The sequence below is a fragment of the Carettochelys insculpta genome, chromosome 18 (genome assembly GCF_033958435.1).
Source record: "Carettochelys insculpta isolate YL-2023 chromosome 18, ASM3395843v1, whole genome shotgun sequence".
NCBI lineage: Eukaryota > Metazoa > Chordata > Testudines > Carettochelyidae > Carettochelys > Carettochelys insculpta.
In genome coordinates, this window is record NC_134154.1 from 30615186 (window position 1) to 30627107 (window position 11922).

General features: G+C 54.7%; 1 protein-coding gene across 1 annotated transcript in view; it reads left to right on the plus strand.

Annotated features, from left to right (window-relative positions):
- Window positions 1–5145, plus strand: part of SEZ6L (seizure related 6 homolog like) — a 95577-nt gene extending 90432 nt beyond the window's left edge. Inside the window, exons 14-17 of the mRNA XM_075013052.1 lie at window positions 2127–2159; window positions 2734–2848; window positions 3206–3308; window positions 5116–5145. Of these exons, the coding sequence (XP_074869153.1) occupies window positions 2127–2159; window positions 2734–2848; window positions 3206–3308; window positions 5116–5145 (281 nt within the window). The remainder of the gene's footprint in view (window positions 1–2126; window positions 2160–2733; window positions 2849–3205; window positions 3309–5115) is intronic.
- Window positions 5146–11922: the final 6777 nt, after the last annotated feature.

The window sequence follows — 11922 nt, forward strand, 5'->3', positions numbered from 1 at the left end:
TCCAGCATGGAGATTTATCCCCACCCGCAGCTGCGGCATCCTCACCAGGACTGCCACTGAACACAACATGCTCGCTGGCAATGTAGCCATGGGACTAACCAGGAGTGTCCCAGGCTTGGGGGCTGTTGCAGATTTATTTATAAGAGGTTCTGCCCACCTGGGGGAGGGGAATCATCTTAACACCTTGCTAAGGAACTGGGCTGGAGGCTGCTGACTGGCAGCAAGTGCCTAGCACCTGTGCAGCCGGGGCTGCAGGAAGCAGGAATGCCCCAGAGTTTCCAGACTGGGCCCCACGTGCTGAGATCGCTATTCCTCTGGTTAATGTTTCTCTGCCTGTACCATCGTGGCTCTGCCTTTGGCCATGACTTGATGCCAGTGGCCAGGAGCCTGGGCCCAGAGGGTGCCCCGCTTAGCTAACTGGCCAATTGTTAGGTTGTGTCTGTTTCAAGGCCTCCAGGAGGGACGTCTGCAGGGAGTTCATCCCACTAGCTCGCTGTGGATTGCATGGCTGGAGTGTCCCTGGAACAGCAGCATATTCCCAGTCTTTTGCAGATGACTTAAGAGCAAACTCACTCCCCAGAACAATGCCCCTGCCAGCGGTTACCCTCTACCACCCTCAGCCTGCACCCCAGACTCGGCCCTGCGGACAGGTTCCCACGGGGTTTGCCCTCTCAGAGGGGAGCCGGGCTAGTCTGTAGCTTCACAAAAACAAGCACCTTAAAAACTAACACATTTATTTATCAGGTATCGAGCTTCTCTCTGCCCCAGCCCGCTCACTGCTGCAGGGGCCGCTCCCGCAGCGCCTGGCAGGGGAAGCCAGGCCTGTCCTCTGCTCCAGGTTCTGGCTCTAGCGCCCTCTTAGCCACAGCCACCTGCTGCCTTTCCTGGCCCCTCTTCCTCACTTCCCGGCTCTCCCCACTCCTCTGGGCTTGCCAGCCTCACAACTCCCTCCTCCCAGGGAGGAGTCCAGGGCTGCTTGTCCCTGTCTCCCACACACACCCCACGCACCTCCCTTCTCCTGGGGCTGTTCCTGGCACCGGGGAGACACCAGCACTTCATTGTGCAGCCGCACCTAACCTTCCTCACACCCCCGGGATCTCCCCAGCCCACCACCCTCCCTCCGGGTCAGGCTACTGCCCGTCCAAGCATCACCTGACTCCCAGGTGGGCTATTAGGAAAAGCTTTGAAAGCCGAGTTCTGTGGGGTGAGCCCAGGCCTTAGGACAGTGTGATTCCCGGGACCCCGTGCACTGATCTGCCCCGTCCTTAATGGCACTTGCCTTAAGGCCAGTCCTACGATGCCTTCAACAGGGGCAGAAAGGCCAAAGCCCTCCAAAGAGCTCAGTGTTGGCAGCACACTTCAGGGAAGCAGAGACGTGCCAATGGAAGGGGCCTCTGGTGTGTGCCCCAGCAGACGGCGAGACAGGGCGTGCAGGGCCTGCCCAGTGAGCGTAAATGGGAGGGGAAGTTGAGCAGGATGCACAGACCCAGGGATGCTCAAGGTGGACGCCCTCAAGCTGGTTGCTCCCCGCCCTCCCCAAACAAGGACAAGGGATCGATCGATGCAGCTGAAAGGCAGCGAGTTTACAGCTGATGCAAGGAAATCTCTGTTTACCCAGCTTGGGATTAGCCCCTGGAACTCACTGTCCCAGGATCCCACTGATGCCAAGGGCAGAGCTGGAGTCCAGAAAAAGCAAAAGCCCAAACAAAGCCAGCCACGGAGCTGGATAACGAGAGCCAGTTCCGTTAGCCGGGGCTGAACATATTCATTTGAGGGCTATCGACCCTCATGCTTGGAGCATAAGGTGCCTGTTTGCTACCGGCTTGCAGGAAATCTCCCCAAGGGACAAGTTCTTCCAGAACCACCCAATGGGGGCTTCCCAGCCTTTCTTGGAAGCACTGGAAACAAGGCACGCTTGGGGAAGAGAGCAGACGAGCTGGCTCACCTGACATTCCGGGGACCGTGTGGCTAGTTCTGATTTCTGACCTGGGGCGCAAGAGTTTTCACAAAGAGGGAAACCTGTGAAGCCTCCTGAGGGAAACGTGGGTACTTCTCATGTGTCGCCCGGGGCTGCCAGCTCCCATGACCAGCTCTTCCCTGCCAACAACTCCCAATTTCTCTTGCAGTGAATCAAGACAGTTTTGAACACGCCTTAGAAGGTGAGTGAAAGGCGCTTGCTGGAAAACCCCTGTGTGGCAGAGCGCATTGCCTGGCCCTTCTCTCTGGAGAGCACCGCCCGAGTTTGGCTGGACAGTGCAAACCAATTTGCAATCAGTCTGCACTGCGACGTCGACACTACTTGGCAATTCAGGCGTTACGGACTGTGGAACGCGGCTGGGCTGCCCGCTGTGCATGGGGGGGCGTCACAGAAGCCTTCCAGTCGCGTGCCCTTAGTGCATGACTCGTCCATGGCACAGGATATTTGGGGGAGGGCTTGATCTGAGGCTTTGAGTTCTCCTTATGTCCACTGGGCCCTGCAGCTGCTGGGACCACTAGATAGCAACTGCATTTCAGACAATACGATCTCTCTCTCCCCTGCCCGCCTGCTGCACGTCCTCCCAGCGGAGGGTGGGACGGGAGGCAGTGTGGGGGGCTGGTCTGGGCTGGTGAAGCAGCCTAGGTGGTAAGGTGGCATTTCAAACAAGCGCCCTAGCGGAGGGCAAGGTTAGCAGGGCCTGACGGGGGACGCTCAGTGGTTGGCCTACGGGAACATCACGGCTATTGTGTGTTCAGTAGCAGAAGCCGCGGCAGAGACGTCGCTCGAAGGGGGAAACATGGCGCTAGCCATATTCATCCCGGTGCTGATCCTCTTGCTCCTGCTGGGAGGCGCATACGTCTACATCACAAGGTGGGGCCCACCGCCACTGCCACATGGGCACTTCCCCCAGGCTGCCAAGCCTGGGCACCCCAGCCCTTTGGGGCAGCGCCGTGCTCCTCCCAAAGCCAGGCCTCCCTGGCGCATGAGCACCCGCAGCTGCCCCTAGAGCCTCCCACCGCTGCACCCTGTGGCATTTGCTGCCCGCAGCGAGTGGGCCTGGGCTGAGCGGGGAGCGCAGGGCACAGAGCCAGGAGGAGCAGGCCATTGGGCAGCGTGCCTGGGCACTGGCTTGTACGGTGCCCATCGCCAAGGGGTTCCAGGGGCGCGGGTTCTGCCTTGTTCCGGTGCTGCGAGGCCACTCCCCGCTCTTGCTCCGCTCTTCCTCAGGTGCCGGTACTACTCCAACCTCCGCCTGCCCCTCATGTACTCCCACCCGTACAGCCAGATCACCGTAGAGACCGAGTTCGACAACCCGATTTACGAGACAGGGGTGAGTGGCCTTTCGGCGGCGCAGTTCTCCGGGTCCGTGCAGACCAGGAATTGCAGTGAAGGCTTGGGGCAGACTCCCAGCACATGGCCCCTCTCCTGGTCAGACCCACTGTGCAGTGGATGTGGAGTGCCCCCTCCAGCACCCTTCCAGCTGCAGGCAGCTCCATGGTCACGCGAGCAGACGCTCCTTTGTTCGCTCACTCAGCCAAGGAGGGGAGAGCTCCTTGGTACCCTCTCCTGACAGCTCCCTCCTGACTCTGGCTCCCCACGGCTGGACAGTCCCTCCTTCCGGCTGGGCTGCTGCCCTGGGGCTCTCTCCAGTGCCCCTCCTGCCGCCGCCCGGTCTCTCAGGCCCAGCTCTGCCTGGCAGGTTTGCTCCTGGGCGATGGGACTGGCCATATGGGATCAGGTGCTGGTGCCCAGCAGGGTCCGGCAGAGGCAGAGGAAGCCATTTTGAACCCTTTGCAGTGGGGCTGCAGAGCTGGGAAGGGGAACACATGTACCCCCAATTGGAGTCACCGGGAGTCCTGGAAGCCTCCTGTAGCGTGCTGCCCAGAGACAGCATGGCTCTGTGTAAGCCCCTGGGCCACAATGGCCCTGCAGTGAGCCACGCCAGAGGAGGGGCTCATGACAGTTCTGCTCAGGCCGCATCCCCTGGGAGCTGCAAGAGGCCGAGCAGGGCCCTGCTGTCTCCTGCGAGGGAGCCTGGAGGCTTCAACTTCCCCAGAAGAGGAGCTGGCTTAATGCAGGGCAGTTGCCTTCATTTAACTAATTCTCTCCTGCTGGCTACTGGGCTCCCCTCTCCTGGCCTGCTGGGGAGTGAGGCTCCCTCGGGGTGGCAGAGCCCCTGACCCCACTCAGAGCTGAGGGACGGTGTGGGGAACACGAGTGGATCTACACATCCTGCTCGGCAATCGTGTGACGTACACGATGGGGGGCAGGTGTAGAACTGCCGTGGAGCTGGTCTCCCCCAGGGTGTCTCTGGGCTGAGCCCAGTGCGGTGGGATGCCGGGGGCCTACGGGAAGTACTGTCCTGCCCTCCTGCAGCTGCTTTACACGGGGGCTGCCAGGTAACCTCGATCTAGGAGACAGACGGACCCTACCAGGTGCTGAGCACCCTGACCCGTCAAGTTCAAGGGAAGGGGGATGGGAGTGGAGAGTGCTCAGCATGTCACGTGACCAAGCTCTCAGTTCCCTGGAAGGACTACAGGCATGGCTGAGCGACAGGTGTGTGTGTGTCGGGGTATGGGACCAGGGCAGTGCCTTGGTATGAGTTTACACCGAGCCTTACCATGGCATGTGACTCAAAGCCTCCGCTCCCAGAGGCCACAGCGAATCTCGGCTCTCATTTTACAAGGTCAGCTTCCAGCCCCCATGGGTGCGAAGAAAAGCTGGACGTGTGACCCTCGTGTGACCCAGAGGCAGAGCCCAACTGTGTTATTTGTACAAACCTCCTGATCTGTAATCCACCCGTGTGATTTTGGGGGGGCTGATTCATCATGTCTGAATTCCCAGGTTGGCCATCCTGTAGTGTTGTCTCCCCGAGAAAACTACTAAGGAGCCAGTTGGTTTAGAGTTAGGTCTAGTGAACTCAACAAGGCCCACTTGCGTGGGCACTCTTAAATGGGTGTCAAAGGTAGGCACCGGGGACTCCGCATCCTTAAACCAACTTAACAAAATCACACCCGTTTTCTCGTGTTGACAAGGCCTTGGTGTCAGCTGGGTCTGATCTCACACAGACGACCGGGGCTGATGGCCCAGCGGGGAAGCCCAGCCCCTCCTTTAAACGGGTTTCTCCTTCGTTTTAGGAGACAAGGGAATACGAAGTTTCGATATAAAGCCAGCGGTACGAGCGTCTTCAGATGTGAACTTGAGTCGCTCTGGTAGAACTTCCTCAGTAACTAACCCAGAGACCATGTGGCGTTCCACTGGAATCCTGGACCTGCTCTTGTCTTTACTTTTGCCTCTTTATTGATGATTTCACTGTTTTCTTCACTGTATTTATTCTATTGAACTTGACTTAGGTGTGTTCAGAGTGTTCCTGGCAGGCTGTGCTCTGCCCCCCGGGTGTACCAGAGCCCTGAGGACCCATGCAGAGCTCCCAGGCCATGTAGGAAGACGAGGAGGTGCGTGGGGCAGCGGGCCCCATCCCGCAGCAGCAGCACAGTCTCCAGCTCTGCACTGGCCATGCACAAAGGGATTTTTGCAGTTTTTATGCTGTTAGAAATGAAAAAGTCTCCAGGCAAGAGTTGCCGTTAACTGCCAAGAGCTGGGCTAGTCACAGAGCTCCACTCCTTGGTATGACACACAGAGAGTCCTTACGGGTACTGCCCTAAACGTAGCTACTGCCCACATGGTTCCGGTTCTCCTAGTGTTTGATCAGGCATCTGGTGCTACGCTCTCTCCAAATCAAAGAGCAGGGAGCAGAGGGAGCAGCCTGCCTCCTGGGGCCCATCTCAGGAAGGTGCCAGACAGACACAGGGTGACGCCCTCGGGTGTCTGGGGAGAAGCGGAGACCAAATAAGAGGGTTGCGTTCTACGTGCTTGGCCCAGTTTGTTTTTAACCCTGGAGAGGCAGAGGAAAGAATCCGCGAGCTGCTGCAGAGAAGCGCTAGCATGTGCAGCCGGCCACGGCTCAGCGCATCCAAGACCTTGGCTGTGTTACAAGGGAACGTGGGTCAAACCCTCCAGGGCAGTGTTTCCACTCTGCTGGGAACTCACAGGCTTGCATCTCTTCTGCTCGCACCTGTATGGCTCTAATCACATTTACAGCAGCCATTGCAAGAAACCCCAGGTCTCTCTCAAATCTAAGTTCACCTTTGGCCCTCTTTCCTGTAAGTATCTCAGGGTAATAATGATGGAGTACAGGATCCTATCCTGCTCTGGTTCATTTTGGAGCAGTCACACTTCAGGGTTATGGTGCCCTCATGCAACTGTTAAGCCTTCACTGTTCTTCTGGAAGAGCTGCTCTGGGAAGGGCAGGTAGGGGGATTAGTTAACCACAACCCCGCTTGGGAAGAGCCAAGGTCGGGCCTTCCTCCCGTCTCCCCAGGGTGTGCAAAACCCGCAGAGTGCATTTGATCAGCTCCCAGCAGCAGAGAAAGACTTCATGGCAGCAACCAAACCACCATGTTCCGGTCATTCCAAACCCATTCGAGAGTGCTGCCACCACTCTGTGGCAGAAACCGCGTCCAGTAAGCCCTGGCTATTAAGGCCTGCACTGTCCCACTTTGAGCTCAAAATGGGAAACTACTTAGAGGTGCACTCCACTCGCAGGTCAGGCTTGGGCAAACCCCCGCGGGAGGAGAGATTCGAATAGCCGGGTGATCGTAGGGGAGAAAGTCGCGTAGCAAACACACCTGGACTGTGGCACAGGAGACCAGTCACTGGTCTGGAGGAACATAGCAGGCAAAGCAGAGCCTCTAGTAGCCACTTTCCTCGTGGTCTGACCCTGTGACAAACTGGCATTCAAGCACCATGTTCATATTCTTTTGTTCTGGAGAATAATGTGTTCACATTTAACAGAACAAAACAAAACAAAACAGAAGCTCAGATGTATTCTTCCATGGACACATAACGATTCACAAACGGTTCCACTGACTTAGTTACCAACACTTCCCTTCACCAAACCGATGGTCAGACAGGGCGATTCTTGCTAACCTGGGAGGGACAAGTGACGTTGTTGATGTTTCTTAGGCTGCTGTTGTCTTTCTTTTGTCTTTGTAGAGTGGCAGTGGTGACCCTGGTAATGTTTTCAAGTCTAGTTTAGCTTAGAGAAGGCTAGTGCCTCTCTGCAGGTGTATGACGGAGACATTGGATTTTTTCCTTTGAAAAAAAACAAACAAACAACTGAATGTGCATTTGTAATTTGTAAAGGCTAAAAAAAAAGCAAAAGCAAAACAACAACAACAACAACAACAAAAAAAAAGGTGCCAAAAATGTACTGGGCATTTCATTTCTGTTCGTATGTGTCTGTTTTTATAAGAACAATGTGAAAATCATTGGGATTAAATATTTTTGAACATGATACAGTACTTCCATGGGAAGCTCTAGAATTTAGTGTAACCTTCATACAAATTGTACTATATTTTTTAAAGGTTGAAATAAGTCTATCAGCAATTCGAGCCACAGAGTGTCCTGTGGTTTCGCCTGCATTACACGCTGCATACACTGCAAGTCTCAGCAAGTCCCCGTGGTCACACGCACACACTTCAGGTTAGACACAGGCCCTGAGCGAAATGAGCGAACAGCCCAGATGATCCCGCCTGGACACAAGCCGTGCAGACCGACGTGTCGGGTCCATCTCACGGTACTTCAGCTGTGGGACTTTTCTCCAGAGAATACACTCCGGAGGTTACGCCCTGCACCCAGCACGCCCTGCATCTCTCTGGCGTGTCTCAGGGCTGGATTCTGCTCCTGCCAAAGTCACAGGAGGGCCCGCTTCAGAACAAGCTAATAGCAGGGCAGGCAGGCAAATGGTAGGTAACCAGGATTGGAAGCGATCACTTATTCAGTGGCTGTTTCCTTTCTAGACAGACATAAGCATGCCAGGATGGCAAGAGGGAAGGCCTCACGGCAGCTCACTTTCAAACGCGTTGCCTTGCCTCCAGCAGCGTTGCTGAGGTGCATTGCCTAGCCCGTTAAGCCAAGCCTTCTGAACAGGGGAAGCAAAGGCTCCCAACCAGACTCATCTGTTTCCTCAGGCACAGAGCCCCTGTGTTGGTGCGCTGGGCTCATCTAGATGCCGTTTCCACTGAGTGAGGGCTGAGCAGATATTGCAGCCTGTTCTGACCACGCCCTGCTCCAGAGAAGAGGAGGGGAGTCAGGTCTGTTTCCAGGACTGGTTTGGCAGTGGGTCTCTGACTGCTGTGCCCTTAGCTAAGGGCGTTTGTGCTCTGTCCTGGCACAGAATGAAAGCAAGTGGGAAACGAGACAAATGCACTTGCCTCCTTCATGGATCGGAAACAACAGACCTTCCTCTGATCGCCTTGCTACCACATCTGTTGAACACCACCACCTCCAGACCCCCGGGGCAGGGAGACATCCCTTCACTCTGGGGACTGGCTCCCTCTGGGAGCCAATATGGCCAAAACTAACCAGCCCCCTGGGATCAGAGATTTGCAGTAGGCCAGCTGGGGCTCTGGTTTGGGCGCAGAGCTCAGAATGTCTGCTGGTGGAGTGCAGCCTCCACAAGCTCCATATTTACGACGCCCCGGGGGCAGGCGGTTCCCAGTCTCTGTCTGAACATCTGTGATAGAGATCACTGACGGGAGCAATGCTAAAGAGCCAGGCTGGAGAAGAACTCACAGCAGTGGCAATAAAGGCAGCTGACCATCCAGAGGAGCAAGCCTGTAGCCAGCAGCACGTTCAACACAACTGTTCTCCTAGGGGCAGAAGGACGTCGTAGGGCACGCTGCCTGCCTGATCCAAACTCTGTCCAAGTCCATGGAATGGTTCCGACCCACTCCTTTGGATCAGACTCGCGAAGCATCACGTTGGCTAGGGAGGCACAGCAAAGTGTCTAAGGCAAATTGCACCAGTTCTAGATTTTTTTTTGCTGTGGTCACATTGGCCCCATTTCACATGGTCACTGTTTCCAAACCAAAATGGGACTGGAGGGAAGAATGAAAGCCGTTTCTTCTGTAATTGTTTTGTTTGTCGATCTGGGTGCTTTAAATGGGAAGAGGCGCACATGCGGAACAGGGGTGTTCTACTGCGCACCTCGCAGCGCTCGCTGGAGGCCAGCTGGGACAGGCCAAACTGTGCCACAGGTTTGCCTAGTGTGCTGGGTGCTTGCGTCCTTCTTTATGAGTGGTTTGCGTGCAGTCCAGCTGCATGCCAGCAGCTCACTCATGTTCAACACCTTCTGATTTCTTTCACCCCACCAGTGAGAATTTGCTATTTTTGTTCACGGGACCAATGAGGAATTTGTAGGACAACAAAATGTATATTTTTCAGGCAATTTTCTTGAGGGTAAATGACAATTTCTTAAATCTTGTTCTTAAATCTGAGTACGTTAGGAGAAGTGTTCTGTCAGTCGTACCGCTCCCTCCATAGTAATGTACAAACTTCCTTCTGCTCTGTCTGTACTTCTGTGCCCTGAGTGCAATAAATTCCTCAGTTTGTTTCAGGTCTGACCTCTCCTCATTTACACAGCTGTTGAGAATAACCACTTTCCCTTGGTGGGCCTCTTTCATCCGAGACTCTGAAAGCGTTGGAGGCATATTAATGAATTAAGTCTCACAACCCGGTAATAGCTACTCTGCTATCCCTTGTTTTACAAATAGGGAAACTAAGGCACAGAGAAGTTAAGGATCTTACTCAGGATCAGCCAGCTGAGAATAGCTGGTGTCCTACCTCTTTGTTCCAAGCTGTGATAACTTGACGCTGAAATCACTGTTCTCTGTAAGCAGATCATGTGGGCGGCCACCCAGGAGAGATTTAAATGCCACCCAGCTGATCAGCAGAGCAGCCAGAGTGCTGGCAGCGTGTTTTTTTCTCCTGGGGCTGCACATCTACACATGCCTGGGCGCACAAAAAATTTATTCCACACCTGGGTAGGAAAAAATGAGACGGACATTGACTGGAATTCATCCTATAGCTTCGAGTATGCATGGACAACAGACATGGTGTTGCTGCTTTTGGAAGCTGATGCTTTGTGCCTGCTAGCTTCCAGGGTTGCTAAAAATACTCTGTCCTACGCCCTGAAAAATAATGAGTCTTGTGGGAGATGGACCAAGATGCAAACAAGGAAACTTGGCAGGCAGAATTACAGAATAGCTGATACAGAGTTTTAGTAATAAAGGTTAAAAGAGGCTAATATAGTTAATGGACATATGGCAAAGAGCTCTTGTCTATCTAATGTGATATATTTTTTAATGAGGTAACAAAGTGTTGTTGGTAAAGATAACAGTGTTGATATAATAGACTTCTGCAAGGCTCTTGGCACCACACAGTATTGGGTGACTGCAAAACTAGAGTGCCATAAATCAACATAGCACCTAGGAAATGGATTACAAGAGGGCGAAGCGACAGGCCTCAGAATGAGATTGTAAATAGGGACTCAGCACCAGTGCTGGTGGGGCCCCACAGCGACTGCGCTTGGCCTATGCTAGTTAACGCTGTTAACTGTGGTTATGGCTGCAGCTGACACAAAAGATCAGAGGAATGCAAATGGCGCAGAGACAGCTCACAGGTAAAGTGTGGTCAGGGTGAGTCCTACGCGGGACACCAGCAACGTGCTTTCATGTGGAACTAAGAATGCACACCCTCCTTACAGGCGGCGGGCTCTGTCCTACGAGGCACTGAGGGACTCTGGCGAGGGCTGCGCTGCAGGGGTTTTCCGACGTTACTTATTTTGACCTTCTAATGTCTACATAAGCAGTGCCAGAAAATGGCATTCACCCAGCCCCAGCATTGGGAAAGGAAGCGTTCTCATTTACAGCCCCAGCACTGGGAAAGGAAGCGTTCTCATTTACAGCCCCAGCACTGGGAAAGGAAGCGTTCTCATTTACAGCCCCAGCACTGGGAAAGGAAGCGTTCTCCTTTACAGCCCCAGCATTGGGAAAGGAAGCGTTCTCCTTTACAGCCCCAGCACTGGGAAAGGAAGCGTTCTCGTTCACAGGCCCAGCACTGGGAAAGGAAGCGTTCTCATTTACAGCCCCAGCACTGGGAAAGGAAGCGTTCTCCTTTACAGCCCCAGCATTGGGAAAGGAAGCGTTCTCATTTACAGCCCCAGCACTGGGAAAGGAAGCGTTCTCGTTCACAGCCCCAGCACTGGGAAAGGAAGCGTTCTCGTTCACAGCCCCAGCACTGGGAAAGGAAGCGTTCTCATTTACAGCCCCAGCACTGGGAAAGGAAGCGTTCTCATTTACAGCCCCAGCACTGGGAAAGGAAGCGTTCTCATTTACAGCCCCAGCACTGGGAAAGGAAGCGTTCTCCTTTACAGCCCCAGCATTGGGAAAGGAAGCGTTCTCCTTTACAGCCCCAGCACTGGGAAAGGAAGCGTTCTCGTTCACAGGCCCAGCACTGGGAAAGGAAGCGTTCTCATTTACAGCCCCAGCACTGGGAAAGGAAGCGTTCTCCTTTACAGCCCCAGCATTGGGAAAGGAAGCGTTCTCGTTCACAGCCCCAGCACTGGGAAAGGAAGCGTTCTCGTTCACAGCCCCAGCACTGGGAAAGGAAGCGTTCTCATTTACAGCCCCAGCACTGGGAAAGGAAGCGTTCTCATTTACAGCCCCAGCACTGGGAAAGGAAGCGTTCTCGTTCACAGCCCCAGCACTGGGAAAGGAAGCGTTCTCCTTTACAGCCCCAGCATTGGGAAAGGAAGCGTTCTCGTTTACAGCCAGAGCATTGGGAAAGGAAGCGTTCTCGTTCACAGGCCCAGCACTGGGAAAGGAAGCGTTCTCCTTTACAGCCAGAGCATTGCGTCCCTGCAGAGCCCTGAGGCACGGCACGCTGTGGAGCGCTTTGTGTGCAATGCGTAGCCGGAGCCCCAGAGCCGTAGCGCTGTCTTCCCGCCCCCAGAGCTGGCTCCCCCTGCTCTGAGATGTCCCAGGCTCCGGGCTGTGATTTCATGGGGGCCTGTGCATACAGGAGGGGCGGATGGTGTGCAG